The sequence below is a fragment of the Lycorma delicatula genome, chromosome 1 (genome assembly GCF_047948215.1).
Source record: "Lycorma delicatula isolate Av1 chromosome 1, ASM4794821v1, whole genome shotgun sequence".
NCBI lineage: Eukaryota > Metazoa > Arthropoda > Insecta > Hemiptera > Fulgoridae > Lycorma > Lycorma delicatula.
The window spans coordinates 147,327,100-147,340,781 of NC_134455.1; the positions used below are offsets into that span (position 1 = coordinate 147,327,100).

Here is a 13,682-nt window from a genome sequence, read left to right on the forward strand (position 1 = left end):
ACTAGTTAAATTGCAATCTAATCTTAATTATTTAAGTAGACTAATATAGATGAGTAAGTATGCGTGTCTGTGTGTGTGTGCGCGAGTGAGCGCGCAAAGAGAGGGAGAATTTCCTTTTCGGTTTTAATTTTTCAGTTTAGCGGAATAACAAGATTTATTTTTCTAAAATTAACTACAGATCCTATAGAGACATTAAAATTCATAAATACCTCCTGGTTTAAAGAAAAATCGATTTGAAACTCCTAAAGACAGTAAATGACACATTTTCTCATTGTGTAGTTAAAAATTGTAGGTTAGTTCCAAGCTTTATAAAGTGAACAAGAAAACGTTACTTATAAAACTGATAATATGATGAAAAAAGATGCCATGAAAATACAGAAATATCAACAAACTTTACTTTCAAATAGAAAAATCTTGATGCGGCGTCAGTATTATGAACAGAAATTAAGTCAATGGACAAAGAGCATTTTAAAAATGTGGAGGATTAATTTGACCCCTATTTCCTAATTTAAGAAATGTGTCCATTTTATTAATCTCCTAAAATAGTATCGATATTATGCGCATAATTATCTATGCACTCTCTCGTGACATTTTATCCCACAAGGCAAATAAAAATATAACAAATAGGGACTTAGAATGTATCTCAAAATACTTTTGAGTACTCGAGACCAAAGAATAAAAAAGTTCAAAATTTCACTTTAATATAATTATTAATTTAATTTTAGCCTAATTATTTCTTGAAGTTATAAATTTATTTTTTGTTTTTTTTCCTGTTTAGATTCCGAGAATCACCGTCAGGTAATACTTCACAGGAGGAATGAGGATGATATGTATAAATGAAGTGTAGTCTTGTACAGTCTCAGATCGACCGTTCTTGAGATTTCTGGTTAATAGAAAACTCAACCACCAAAGAACACCGGGATCCACGATCTAGTATTCAAATCCGTATAAAAGTAACTGCCTTTACTAGGATTTGAACGTTGAAAAGTTTATATTTGAACCCTATTACTTAGGAGATGTGCACATTAGATGATCATTTTTAACTTAGGTCTGCATAAAACCATTTATTTTTGTGAAATAAATTTAACATGAATTATATAAATACTTTCACCAACTTTGTCAACCGAAGAAGCAATTCAATGAATTGCATGGTTCATAGTAGCCAAACAATTTTACCATAATCTTTTATGATTATTAAAGTTTAGGATTTTTTCTTCGTCAAATCTTTCGTTATTCTCTATTCAAAGTTATTTAATACCACCCTAAAATTCTTATTTGATTGTCTCAGTTAAAAGTTTAGTCAGATTATTGTTTATAATAACAATTTTTCTTTTTTCGATGATGTATTTCTTCAGAATTTATTAATGAATGAAAAAAAAATTGTTTTACTAATTAATTTATTTAATTGACGGCTAAATAAGAAGAGCAGATAATAATAAAGAAAGTTTTTTTACAAGAGTATTTTCTGTTGTAATTATTATTTTATTCTTTGTTTTTAACAAAAATAAAATCTCAAAGATATTATATAATTATTCTCCATTAGCAAATATATTTTAATAGGAAATTACTTTGCAATATTTTTTTAATGACTATGACTATAAAAACGTTTCTCAACTCACAAATTTACACAAATTATTGGCTATTTTACTTTTAATTTCAGTCTTCTGCTAAATTAATAATCACTACTCTCTTCATCAAAAAGTAAAATCTTAAATCGGCGAACAAATCTTCGTGGAAAGCAGGATTTTAGCCCAACAAAATTCTAAAACGTATTCCCAAATATCTGTCAAAAATTTCAGTTTGTGGATATTTATAGATCATTTATATAAACTACTAATAACACACATATTTCAGGCAATCTAAGCGTTCTTTGGTCCAAATGGTTTGTAGTACTTTTACTAAGTTTTCAGTCTGTATAAACAAATATATGATTTTCTCCTCGATAACGATTGTAAAATAGTTCATGTAAATACGCGTAATTATCATTCCTATAAATCTAAATGTATATTGTTGTTAACTCCTGTCGCTGAAGTTGCTGATGGTGCTGCAGAGGGTGATGCCTGCTCTCCCATTTGTAGCTGCGATGGTTTACTGATACTCTCCACGATCAGGCTTAGACAGTCCAAGCTGGAAGACGATGGTGAAGAATCTGCGACACAACCTCCCGATTCCCGACCCTGGTCTTGACAATTGTATGCTGAAAAAGAAAAAAAATAGATTTACGAGCGTTAATTATTTTCGATGATACAACTTATATACAAAGTGTTTCTAAAATGGTGGGCTGGCTAAACTTTATCTGATTCTACTTGTAAAACTGAACAAAAAATATCCTTAGGAAAAATGGTAATTTCTTTTTCGTTCTCTCCCTATCCCCCACTTTGTTATTTTTATATAAAAATGTATTTCTCAAGTTCGGATAGACGAATCACATTAATATTTGGTAAGCGTCTTGGTAATAAAGTTTTAAAATTAGAAAAAATGAGAAATTAAATAATACCTTTGCAAATTACAAAACGGCGGCCATGTTTAGTTTCCGTTATATCTCCGTAAATATTAGTTTTATCAAAATTTGTGTTATTGCTAAAATATTAAGCCTCTTATTTTGATCAAAATGAAATTTTATTTTTTTAAATCGGTTAACAAATAGCCGAATTACGGCAGAAAATTGATATTGTAATTTTGTGTCTATTTTCATGTCCACTTTACGTTCAATTTGATTAAATATTAATTGTTTTTATTAATTGTTAATTTTAATATTGTAAATTATTATCAAATTAAGTAATAATTTTCTCACAATAAGATATAATATTAAATAATAATAAAACAATCGATATTAATTTTTCACTTTTGAATAATTTTACATAGCGACTGTTACTGTTAATGTTAACAATGTAAAACTGAAGCTTCCTTCAAAAGGAATGGTGTTCAAAACTATCACAACTAGCACGTCTAGAGCGACATTAAACAAAATTTTTACGGTTTTTGTTTCTCAGAATCGTAACTAGATCGCACAAGAAGAGTCTACGAAGAGAAATTTTAGAGGGTAAGAGATGTAAAAACGAGGCTGTCTCGTGGATTGTTTTTTCTTGGGAGGGAAATTCTGAAAAAATTTTGTTTTTTCCAATAATTAGCATTTTTAAACCGTTTAAGCTACGTATTTTTTTAGGTTAATCTTCAAGATATGAGAATAAAGTTTTTAAAATATTGGATTTTTTCATGTCGATTCATTAGTCCATTCGTACGTGATTCAGCAGAATAGCTTATTTCTTTCATTGTGACTTGGAAATGTAATACTCCAGAATTTGAATATGTCAAAACAAAACGTAACTGTATACAAAAGTTAAAAACACAAAACAGTCGCATAAACAATACCTGATATCAGATCGCCTGATATTTTTTTCAATAGGTACTTCCACTTTACTATTAATTTGTTCCTGACACAATTAGTAGAGTGATTTCTCTTCTTGTTTATATATATAAACATTATTTAATAATTTCTTAATCGACTTATAATTAATTTACTGAGATTTTTCGTTGAGTCCAATTTTATTTATTTTCGAGTATAAATATTTTATTTACGAGTATGGTCATTCAATAACGTTAACGTCATCGTAGAATAATCTATTGCGTTCAATACCTTTAATGATTTTAATTGAATTTCTGTTGTTTAAAGATTTTTTCTGTTTTCTGTATTAGTATAAGCACCTTTTACTGTCCTTTAAACTTAGTTATTTTATGTATTCTTTCTAATGTCAGCTTATGCCCCGTTTTTTGTGATCATTTATTGTTATTTATTTTAATAGAAATACAAATATAATTGTATATCGTACGTTTTTTTTATTTCCTCGACATCTTAATATATATTTAAAAAAGTTTCTTGAATTTTCTTAACCCGACGTCGATTAGTTTAAATGGCAACACAAATGTAGATCCAAATGACAAACATTTTATTGTAACATCCGGTGTTAAGTTTTAACTTTTTTTTTTAATTTTAAATCATTTAGTTTATTAGACATCAACAAATTTTGAAAACAAAGTGAAAGCGAACACTTAATAACAAGGGTTAAATTTTACACTCCATCCATTTGGCAGAATTGGTTACAAAATCCCGATTCTCTCATTAGAATACTGATCACCAAAATTTTATTCATTAGTTTGAACAAAAACTGTCTTTACTCCAAAACTCAAAGAGCAGAGAACTGACCTAAAGTACCTAAAGAAAAATCCCTTCCATACCTAGAATCGTGTGGCATGTGAAAGAATCCACCTGAACTTTTAATTATTCGATCAGAATCCCGCTGGATGTTGAAAATATATGCTTCCCGGTTAATTAATTCGCACGAATTTTGAATGCGAATGGGTTGATTTCGATTACAAGAAAATATAAAATTTATGAAACAATACATAAATAACAGACACTATCTTAAATCGACTGTTATGAAAAGGATTTAATAAAATGAAAACTGACTTTTTATCTTACGACTGACATTTCATTCCATATATCTGTACAAAAACATTTTAATCAATATTTATAAGAACTTCTTTCATTAATGATTTTTTTTTTTTTTACAACGCTGGTTTCTTCATGTTTCTTGTGCGATCAAGAAAGACAGTGTTTTGTTACAAGCGAGTAGTACCGTACCACATTCTGCCTTCGTTAATCGAAAACAGTTACCAGAGTTTTCAAAATCATTTTCCTATTGGATTATAAAGACACACCTTTTACCGCCTGAAATCTGAACCTATAATCATTTTTATAATTTTTTTTTGTACCCTTCCTCTTCGCAGAAAAAGTGCTGGAACTGAAACTAAGTACTCTCATTTAAAGACATAGCTGCCAATCACAATGTCTCTTTAAGTGAAATATTAGCACGTTAACATATGTTACAGCTTAACACAAAAGTCTCATCTGGAAAACCGCGTTAAAAAGTCTCAATTTTTACTAACTTTGATTCTAATAGAGATTTAAAATTAACTTTATAATTTAATCCTGATAAAAATGCGGTTCTTCTTTGACCTCGCCTTGTCACTACAATGGGCGGCAACGTAGCAGTGAAGATTACTACTCTCTCTTCTTTGATAGACTTCTAAAGACAATCAGTATTTTTTTGTTTTTGTAAACGTTTCCTGTTCTTATTCCTTGTTTTTGTATTTTAAATGCTAGGATGCCGCACTATTTGAGATATATATACTACAATCACAAATAGCGGGGTTCTATATATATTACCCCCACTATTATATTATATATTATTAGTCTTAATTCTATTTACCTTCATCCCTTGGATGTCCATAGTTTCCTAATCAATAATTATCGCATTTTTATTGATTGTCCTTTTTTTACAATTTTGCACTAGCATTATTCTCTAGTCACTCGCCAAATTTTCGTATTTGCTAGTATCCGATTTATGTAATTTTCTATCACTAATTCCTCGGTTTTAGACATCGATAGACAATTTTTTCAACTCTTCATTCAGTTAATCGGTGAAAGAAGAGAATCTAAAAAAGTTTCCTCATCTAAACGATACAATTATTAAATCTAAATTTTGTACATTCGGTTTCTGTTAATGTTATTGTATATTCTCGGCTGATAAATGGTAATCGTAACTGTAAATTACGTGAGTAAAAGGATTCCCTAACTGAGATTAAAAACGTCATTTTTACCGAAACGACAACAAATTTTCTTTCTTTCATACTCTATTTCTTACAGGCTCTTTATTTATCTAACTGTCTGTCACTGCAGGTTATCACTACCGGTCTATCGCTCTTTTACCTCTCGATGAAAGCACTAAAAATAGCATTTATACTGGAGAAACAGAGGGAGGACAGTTTGTCGCCAACAAGAAACATTCTGTACATTATAATCTTGTTTCTTCTTCTTCTTTTCTTTACTTTACTGTACTTACAAGCAACAACTAAAGGGGGTGAAAGAGGGAAAGAAAAGCTATCAGAGCGAGAGAGACTAAGAAGTTTTAATAGCGTTGGTGCCGGTGACTTCCTTGGACGTGTATTCTATCTAATGTAGCGTGCTAGTCCCGGGCTATTTTCAAACGAGGATTAACAACCAACTCGATTCAACTAAAACTAACATGTGTAGCCCATACGCATACGCATCCCCTCTTGTTTAGGCTAAACACATTGATACAAATTCTCAGAGCAAAAAAACTCTCTTTATGCTGATGCCAAAAATTAAAATTTAAATGACAAAGTTAACATTATAAACTTCAATCTCTTGGTATAGTCTCAATTTGTCAAAGGCATATTTTGTTTCGTTTTGAAGCAGTATTATGTTTTTTTTTTAGTTTTTTAATCGCATTTATTTAATATAAATTATTAAATTAAACGGTTTTTGAATCAAAACTATTTATTTAAGATAATATAACACAACCTTTTGCTACATGATATTTGACCTTTTGAATTGAAACTTTTAGTTAGCTCACAAGGAAACTACACCTTCAAATTATTCGAGCAGAATTATTTTACTACTACAAGCTCTCCCGTGTTCACATGAATAATTGCCAATGATGAAACTAAGGACTTATACCGCTTGAATAGAAAAATAATTAGAGCATCACAAAAGTAGTACTAAAGCGTAATGAACGGTCATGACGGTCAAAAACTCTCAAGCGATGAAAGGAAAATAATTTAGTAAACATCACACAAAAATACAAACCACACATAAAATGTCATAAAGATTTCATCGTAAACAAAAACTACAAATTAAGTCATCTGCAAAAAAAAATTATAATTTTACTTATTGAATTAATCCACCTCGGGAGATGAAAATCGCAATGACGATGAAATACCAAGCATTTCAGTTACATCAAATCATCTCGTTTGACAGAATTCCAATACGATAAATCTAAATATCCTTAATGTTATTATGGTTTCAGCAATGAGATAAACGCATATGGGTACGTAGTTGATATGAGCGAGTGGATTATTATCGAATAAGATGAAGGTATCATAATGTTTGCAGATATTTACTGAGTCACAACACATTATAATATCAATGTATCTAAAGAACTGCTGAGCCGTAAGTATTGCCAGATAATCGATAATAAATACAATGGTTTGTGGGAACATCTAAATCCTCTGAATAACTGCAAATACAACAAAAATCACTAAATTTAGTTACTTATTTATTTGTGGCACCAACATATCAGCGTACTTAGTTTTCCCTATTCAAGAATTTTATTAGGAAATCCAAAATGGAAGGGCAATTGTAAAAGGTCCAACGAGGAAATATTGATCGAGTCTGAAAATTTCAAGTAATTCTAGATCAAGCTCAGGAAAGATACGTCGGGCTGTCACCAGCAGGTATCGAAGACTGACGACTTAACATCACGTACGTTCCCATTTAGGTGATTGTACAAGGAATGGTTAGGTTACGTCTTAATATGATTCGTTAGAATTAGTAGCAAATGATCTGTCATTGGTAAAGAAGTTTCTCTATCTGTAGAGCCTAAGGATAGGAGAGATAAAAAAAGGTGAAAATATAGAAATTTCAAAATCACTTATAAAATTTATCACTTGATGGGTGTATTCACATATAATATTACTTTTTGATGTAGCAAAGACACCAATGGCTTAACGTATTCTCTTTCCTAACATAAATGGTTTAGAAACTGATGTCCTAGTCTAGAAACTCGAACGTAGAAACTTCAGTTGATGTAGAATCCTCCAATGAATTCATATAGTTGTAGTGTTTTATTCCTTAAAAGTATTTAATACTATTGAACAAGTTTCATCCCAACCTAATTATACCGTAATCTAAGGTCATGATTTCTGCCCAGACATTTTTTGTATACTGATGATTTATAATTTTGATCACCATAGGGTAAACGGATGAAAACACTGCAACTGAGAAAACGGGACTGCAAAAAAAAAAGTTAGTGTCCTCTGTATACCACTAAATGAAATATAGATGAACTATCATTAGAAACAACAAAATCCTATCTAAAATTTTTAACAATATATTGGCGGTCAGAATAAGAGGTTGAGCTACAAGGACTTAATGGCTATAAAATCCCGAGCTGATAAGCATGTAGACTATTTGAATAAAAATTACAAATTTATAATAAAAGGAATCTGTATGTGAAATCGTAACTGTGGGAATTACGTTTAGAACTTGTATTTAGCAAAAACGTATGCCTTAAAAGAGGTAAACTTAAATTAAAAGAGGTAGTCAAGCCTTCATGAGGAAAATGTTGATTCATTTTAACGGTAAATTTTTCTTGAGTTATTAGATTATTTTCATAGATAGAGATTTAATATACAGGTTTAGGTCGTAGAATTTAAACACCTCGAACGTTTTATTGTAAAATATTCATCTATCAAATACAATTAATTTTATTTTACATTTTCTCCTACCCTAAAGAAAAAAAAATATGAACACAGAGTAATTACACACCCAAAAGACTAGGATAGGGCAATAAAATGATAGCAGCGTTAATAATTGTGATGGTATTAACCTAACCATTACAATTATTAATTAACGCCAATCTTGTTTTTTTTTTTTTAAGAAAAATAAACAAATAAAACGAGCTGTTATCCATGATGTCACGTCATTATGGATTCATGGACTCATAAAGTCATCACTTCCCAGGTGTTTATGATCAAAAACAATTTTTTTAAAGTAATGTTATTTTAAACTTCATTTCTTGCTTTCATTACAACGACTTAGGCCATTTCTTTTCAATTCAGCACTTTTAGATATTTTAAATGAAAAAATTTTCAGTTTCTGGCCATAATTTGTTTTTCCTTCTTTGAAATCAACTTTTCCATTTTCGAGTTGTAAAAAATATTTTTTTAAATATTTAAACAAACAAAATTCCACCAATATTGCCTTGTTTCTTACAAATAAATCTCTACCGCTTCGTTTCAGAGAAATTAATATTAAAAGAGTTAATTTAAAAAAAAAAAAACCGCCCGAATCGTTTATGCTGACAAAAAGAATATATTCAGAAAATTAAGCCTATAAGCCACATCAAAAACTAGATAAAATATCTTAACCTCTTAACTTTTGTCCGACATATAGCCTAACGTATGTCGTTGTATCCACTTCTAGAGCGTGCACTATACAACGCGTGGTTTCTCAACACCTTACAATTAATATGAAATTATTCGCTTGTTTTAAAGTACATATTTGCAGCCGGTAGCAATCATTCAGATGATAGATTCTCTTAATGATAGACTTTGTTTACCACTCGAGATTCGTGGTGGAGTGATATCGTTTTAGTCATTCATCTTAAAGGTACGGGGTTCGAATTTCGATTCAGACACAGCGTTTTTCATACGCTCCAAAATTTCAATTACATGTTCCCATGATGTACGTTACGTAATGCGTTATATGTATATATACATATGCTTATTAGTAAATTAATTAACAAGTCCACGTGCTGTTTTGTTAAGTACCTTTTGAAAAACTGCATACTTGGGCTTTCTTACCGATATGATTACTGTGTATGTATTTTGATGGGTTAAATATATATTGATCAACAACAAAATAAATAATTTTATAAAACCAGTCGGTTATCGTCTCAGGATTGTCACATTTATATATTCCCTCTATAAAAATTCAATAAACTTTTAAAAAATAATCATAGTGAACTTAACTTAAAGCATGATTTCATAATGGAATGTTCTATCTTTACCGCGAAAACAAAGAATGAACCTTCATCACGGAGGTCATTTAAAATGAAAAAATCTTGTAAACTCAACACTTTCGTAAATTATTCCCTATTTAATAAACGTATCTATACTGGAAATAGAAAAATTAACGATGCTAGTCACACTAGTCATAATATTAACTCATTGCCTGCGGACCAAGCAGCAACTGCGGGCTACGATGTTGCAATATGGTGTGGAGTACGCAGGGTCAGCGTGGTCTTTGTAAAATATTACATGTGTAAAATATTACGTTCGACTTACACAGAAGTATTTCTGTTGGTTCTACGTTTCATTTAGCGTCTGATTTGTGTACATTTCACATCGTTCCCGTGTTCAATCATGTTTTACCAGACCAGACAGTCGATTTCCAAGCGCATAACTTCCAGGTAACTTATATCATTTTATAAAATTATTTTAAGCTTATTTTTTTATAATGTATCTATTTTCAAACATTACTGCAAATGGCAAATTCTCTCCGATCAAGAATTAAATCTTAGAAAGATATAAATGAAGATGATTTCATGAAATCCCTAGCTTTATTGTACACAACCGGTAACATAAATATGCCTGACCTATCAAGATTTTGGAGAAAAAATAAAATCTATTTTTTTCCAACTATCTCTTCTGTCATGCCCCGAAACAGATTTTTGCTCATTTTGCGCTGCCTTCATTTGAATTTTAATTCTCCTGACAATGATCCGCTACCACATCCTTTGCACAAAATTAAGCCTCTATTAGAGCAGTTTCATACAAACATGACAGACATATTTTATCCTAATAAATAATTGAGTTTTGATGAGTCAATGCTTCCCTAGCAAGGAAGATTATTTTTTCCGGCAACATATTAGCAACAAGAAAGATAAATATGGAATTACGATTTATATGTTAAGCCTGCAAGGTGGCTTAGTTATGCAATGTCTCATACTGCGGAGCAAGAGACCTTGAGGTCAGCAACAAGGGCCACCGCGCAGACAAAATCGTTAAAAAGTTAGTATCTAATTACTTGGGTGTCGGACATTATATCATTAAATATAGATAATTATTACAATAATATGTCACTGACAAAATACCTGTTGGATAACAAGACATATGTAACGGGAACTTTACAAAAAAGTTGAAAAGATAATCCAGCAGAAGGGATAAAAATAAAGTAAAAACGGGTCAAGTTTGAAGGCACATGCGTCTTGAAATGGAATGACAATTAGTTTGTCTGGAATTTCTCCCGCCATCACTCCATTCAGTCCCCCTAAAGCATAAGACCCTAAAGCATAAGTCTGTGCCACAAACAGCAACTGACGCTCGAAGCAATTTAGCGACAGTATCCTAAATAGCTCCTAGAGCTTACCTAACAGCGTGAGCGGACTAAGCGCGCTGCCATACACCACCGACTTGCGTGTCCCACCGCTCACTTGTCATATATTACTAAAATGGATAGGCGCATCCTGTCGACTTCTAAGAGATATGACATCAATACATTAAAATATATTTCGTCTAGACAGCAATTGGCCGCCACGCCTAGGTCGCTGAATGATAGCAAGTACTGTCCACCATTTTACAGCGCTTGGACCCATAATTGGTTGGTGGTCAGCCATAATCAGGGTTAGCTTCACCCAGCAATGCGGTAAGTCTTTCGCTTAAGTAAACTAATGATGCCGGTTGAACAAAGAAACCGCATCAAGGAACTCCCACACGGTCACACAAAGAGGCTCCCGCCACATTGACTAGCCGATTGTCGATTGTGCGTATCCAATTTTCCCCTTGACCATTAAATTCCAGGGTAGCCCGGTCTCTGCCCCCTCCCCCCACAGCCAAGAGCAGGGCAGTCAAACATCAGGTATTTGTTCGATTGGACCTCCCCGCAGGCGTACAGCTCATAAGCTGTGCGCCTGCGTTTCGGTTTGGCCTGGTAGCTGATGAGCTACCAGGCCAAACCAAAACAGATATTGGTTCAAATAGGCATGTTTGGTGAGCACCTGGGCATACATTGCCGATAAAGTCGAGGCATACCATCCCCCTAGATCATGTATAAATTTATACAAGGATCTTCCCTTAGACGTGATGTGCCATTCCATTTGCCATGCTTCCATTGCGAAGCTCTGAAGCCTCCTTTGCAGGCGGGAGATGAGCCACTGTTCAAAATTTATATCCGGTGCATTGTAATCACCGTTCCACACCGATTCTGGCCCGGCTCGAAACCGCATCCTAAATACCTCGGCCTCCCTGCTCTTCGCAATCTCCACATGGCTGCCCGAACTTCCATCACTAAATCGATTGGGAGAGCCTTTCCCAATACTGTGGTAGCCTCGTAGGAGGGTTTTTAAAAACACCAATGAATACAATTACGGCTCTGCGCTGGGCACTCCTTAAATTTTGAACAAGTGCTCTATTCATATCCGTCTGGGTATGCACCCAGACGGACGCCGCGTAAGAGGTCATGCTTTTGAAGACACCTCGGTACACTATGTGCATTTGACGGCCCGACAACCCATAGTCTTTCCGAGCCATTCTCCTAAGTTTGTGCATCACAGAGATGGCGTCCGCCGCTACTTGCCTAATGTGGTTACTGAACAACAACTTCTCATCAAACAAAACACCTAGCTACTTATTAACCTTCACTAGGCTGATTACACAGCCTTTACACTTAATATGGGGGTTACGACTGTACGATAATTTCTCTGCAACCTTGAGAAGCATATACTTCGGGCACAGAAAACTTTAAATTTTGCATGTCCTTCTAACTCTCTGCGGTTGACAAGGTCGTCTGCGCTCAGTCTTCTAGCAGTAGTTGTGAATTACCACGAACTAACAGGAGACAATCATCGTCGAAAGCCTTGGCCGCGATCCTCTCTGGGAATGTCAATCCCAGAAATCCGTCAAATACCTGGTTCCACACCAAGCTACCGAGAACGGAACCCTGCAGGCTTCCCCTGGTAACGGATTATTTCAAAACTAGGTGCGCATCTTTAAACAAAGCCGTACGATTAGATGAATAGTCACGCATTACAGCCTGTGGGGCTACGGGAATATTGCGGTGTTTCAAATCATAGAGGACAGAACTCCAACATAAGGAAGGAAATGCTGCCTCTACGTCAATAAAAATTGCCAGAACATATTTACAGACGGCGCCATCCACCTCGGCAAGAGCATTTAAGATGCAATCCTCGGTGCCAACCGCTATCATGAAGCCGTATTGGTCTCGATTTAGAAAACAGTTTATATCGATGTTTTCCCAGAGCCGTTCCAAGACCAGGCCCTCCAGCAACTTTCCGATAACCGGCAAGAGGCTGATGGATCGATTAACTGCCAACCTTACTAAGAACCTTTCCTGGTTTTAAGAGCACCCTCACCAAAGCCACTTTCCAACAAGTCGGGAAGCAGCCCAAACTAAGACACCCCGATAACAGCTTGCCAAGCGGCTCTCTTATGACAGACAGCAGATGATAGAAAATATCCGAGTCAAGCTGGTCAATACCCGGTGCCTTTCTCAGTGCCATTCGAGAAACCACTCGGTCTACATCTACAGGATCTACTTACCGCTCACCAAGGAATGATGTCTACCAACCCGCCGCTCGCCGACTTCTGCTTCACCCTCCGGAGCATCTCGAAGCAGAGTATCCAGGAATGCCTGGTAAATCTCCCCAGATATTAGTGTGGTAACGACCACCAAACCCACATCGAAAGCACGTACAATGGCTTTGGCCAGTAACATGAATTTGCGAGTTGGCAGAGATTGCGCTGCAACTCACGCATGAAGTCTGGCTACCTTGTTAGCATGAACATACTCATTATGGGCGCGCCGGTAGACACGCAGACGCTCAGCGTGCACGTCATCAACGATAATTACCGTTAGGGAACGACGCTGTTGCGACCCGGCCGATTTGCTCAGCTATCAATTCCATCTCCTCCCTGTGCTCCATGCACCATTCCAACCCCTGTAAAGCAGCCGCACACTCGCGCCGCAGCGTGTGCTGATCTAGGCCCCTTAGGTTATTGCGTACCACCACCATATATTA

The 13,682-nt window shown here is 34.2% G+C and overlaps 1 protein-coding gene across 2 annotated transcripts in view; it reads right to left on the reverse strand.

The window, feature by feature from the left end:
- Positions 1 to 1,448: 1,448 nt before the first annotated feature.
- The window catches only part of nau (myogenic-determination protein nautilus), a 116,014-nt gene continuing 103,780 nt past the window's right edge, over positions 1,449 to 13,682 (reverse strand). Inside the window, exon 7 of one of the 2 annotated variants that reach the window (XM_075364197.1) lies at positions 1,449 to 2,197. In XM_075364197.1, the coding sequence (XP_075220312.1) occupies positions 1,989 to 2,197 (209 nt within the window). In that variant the 3' untranslated portion in view covers positions 1,449 to 1,988. The remainder of the gene's footprint in view (positions 2,198 to 13,682) is intronic. The other variant, XM_075364179.1, reaches the window with a different exon arrangement.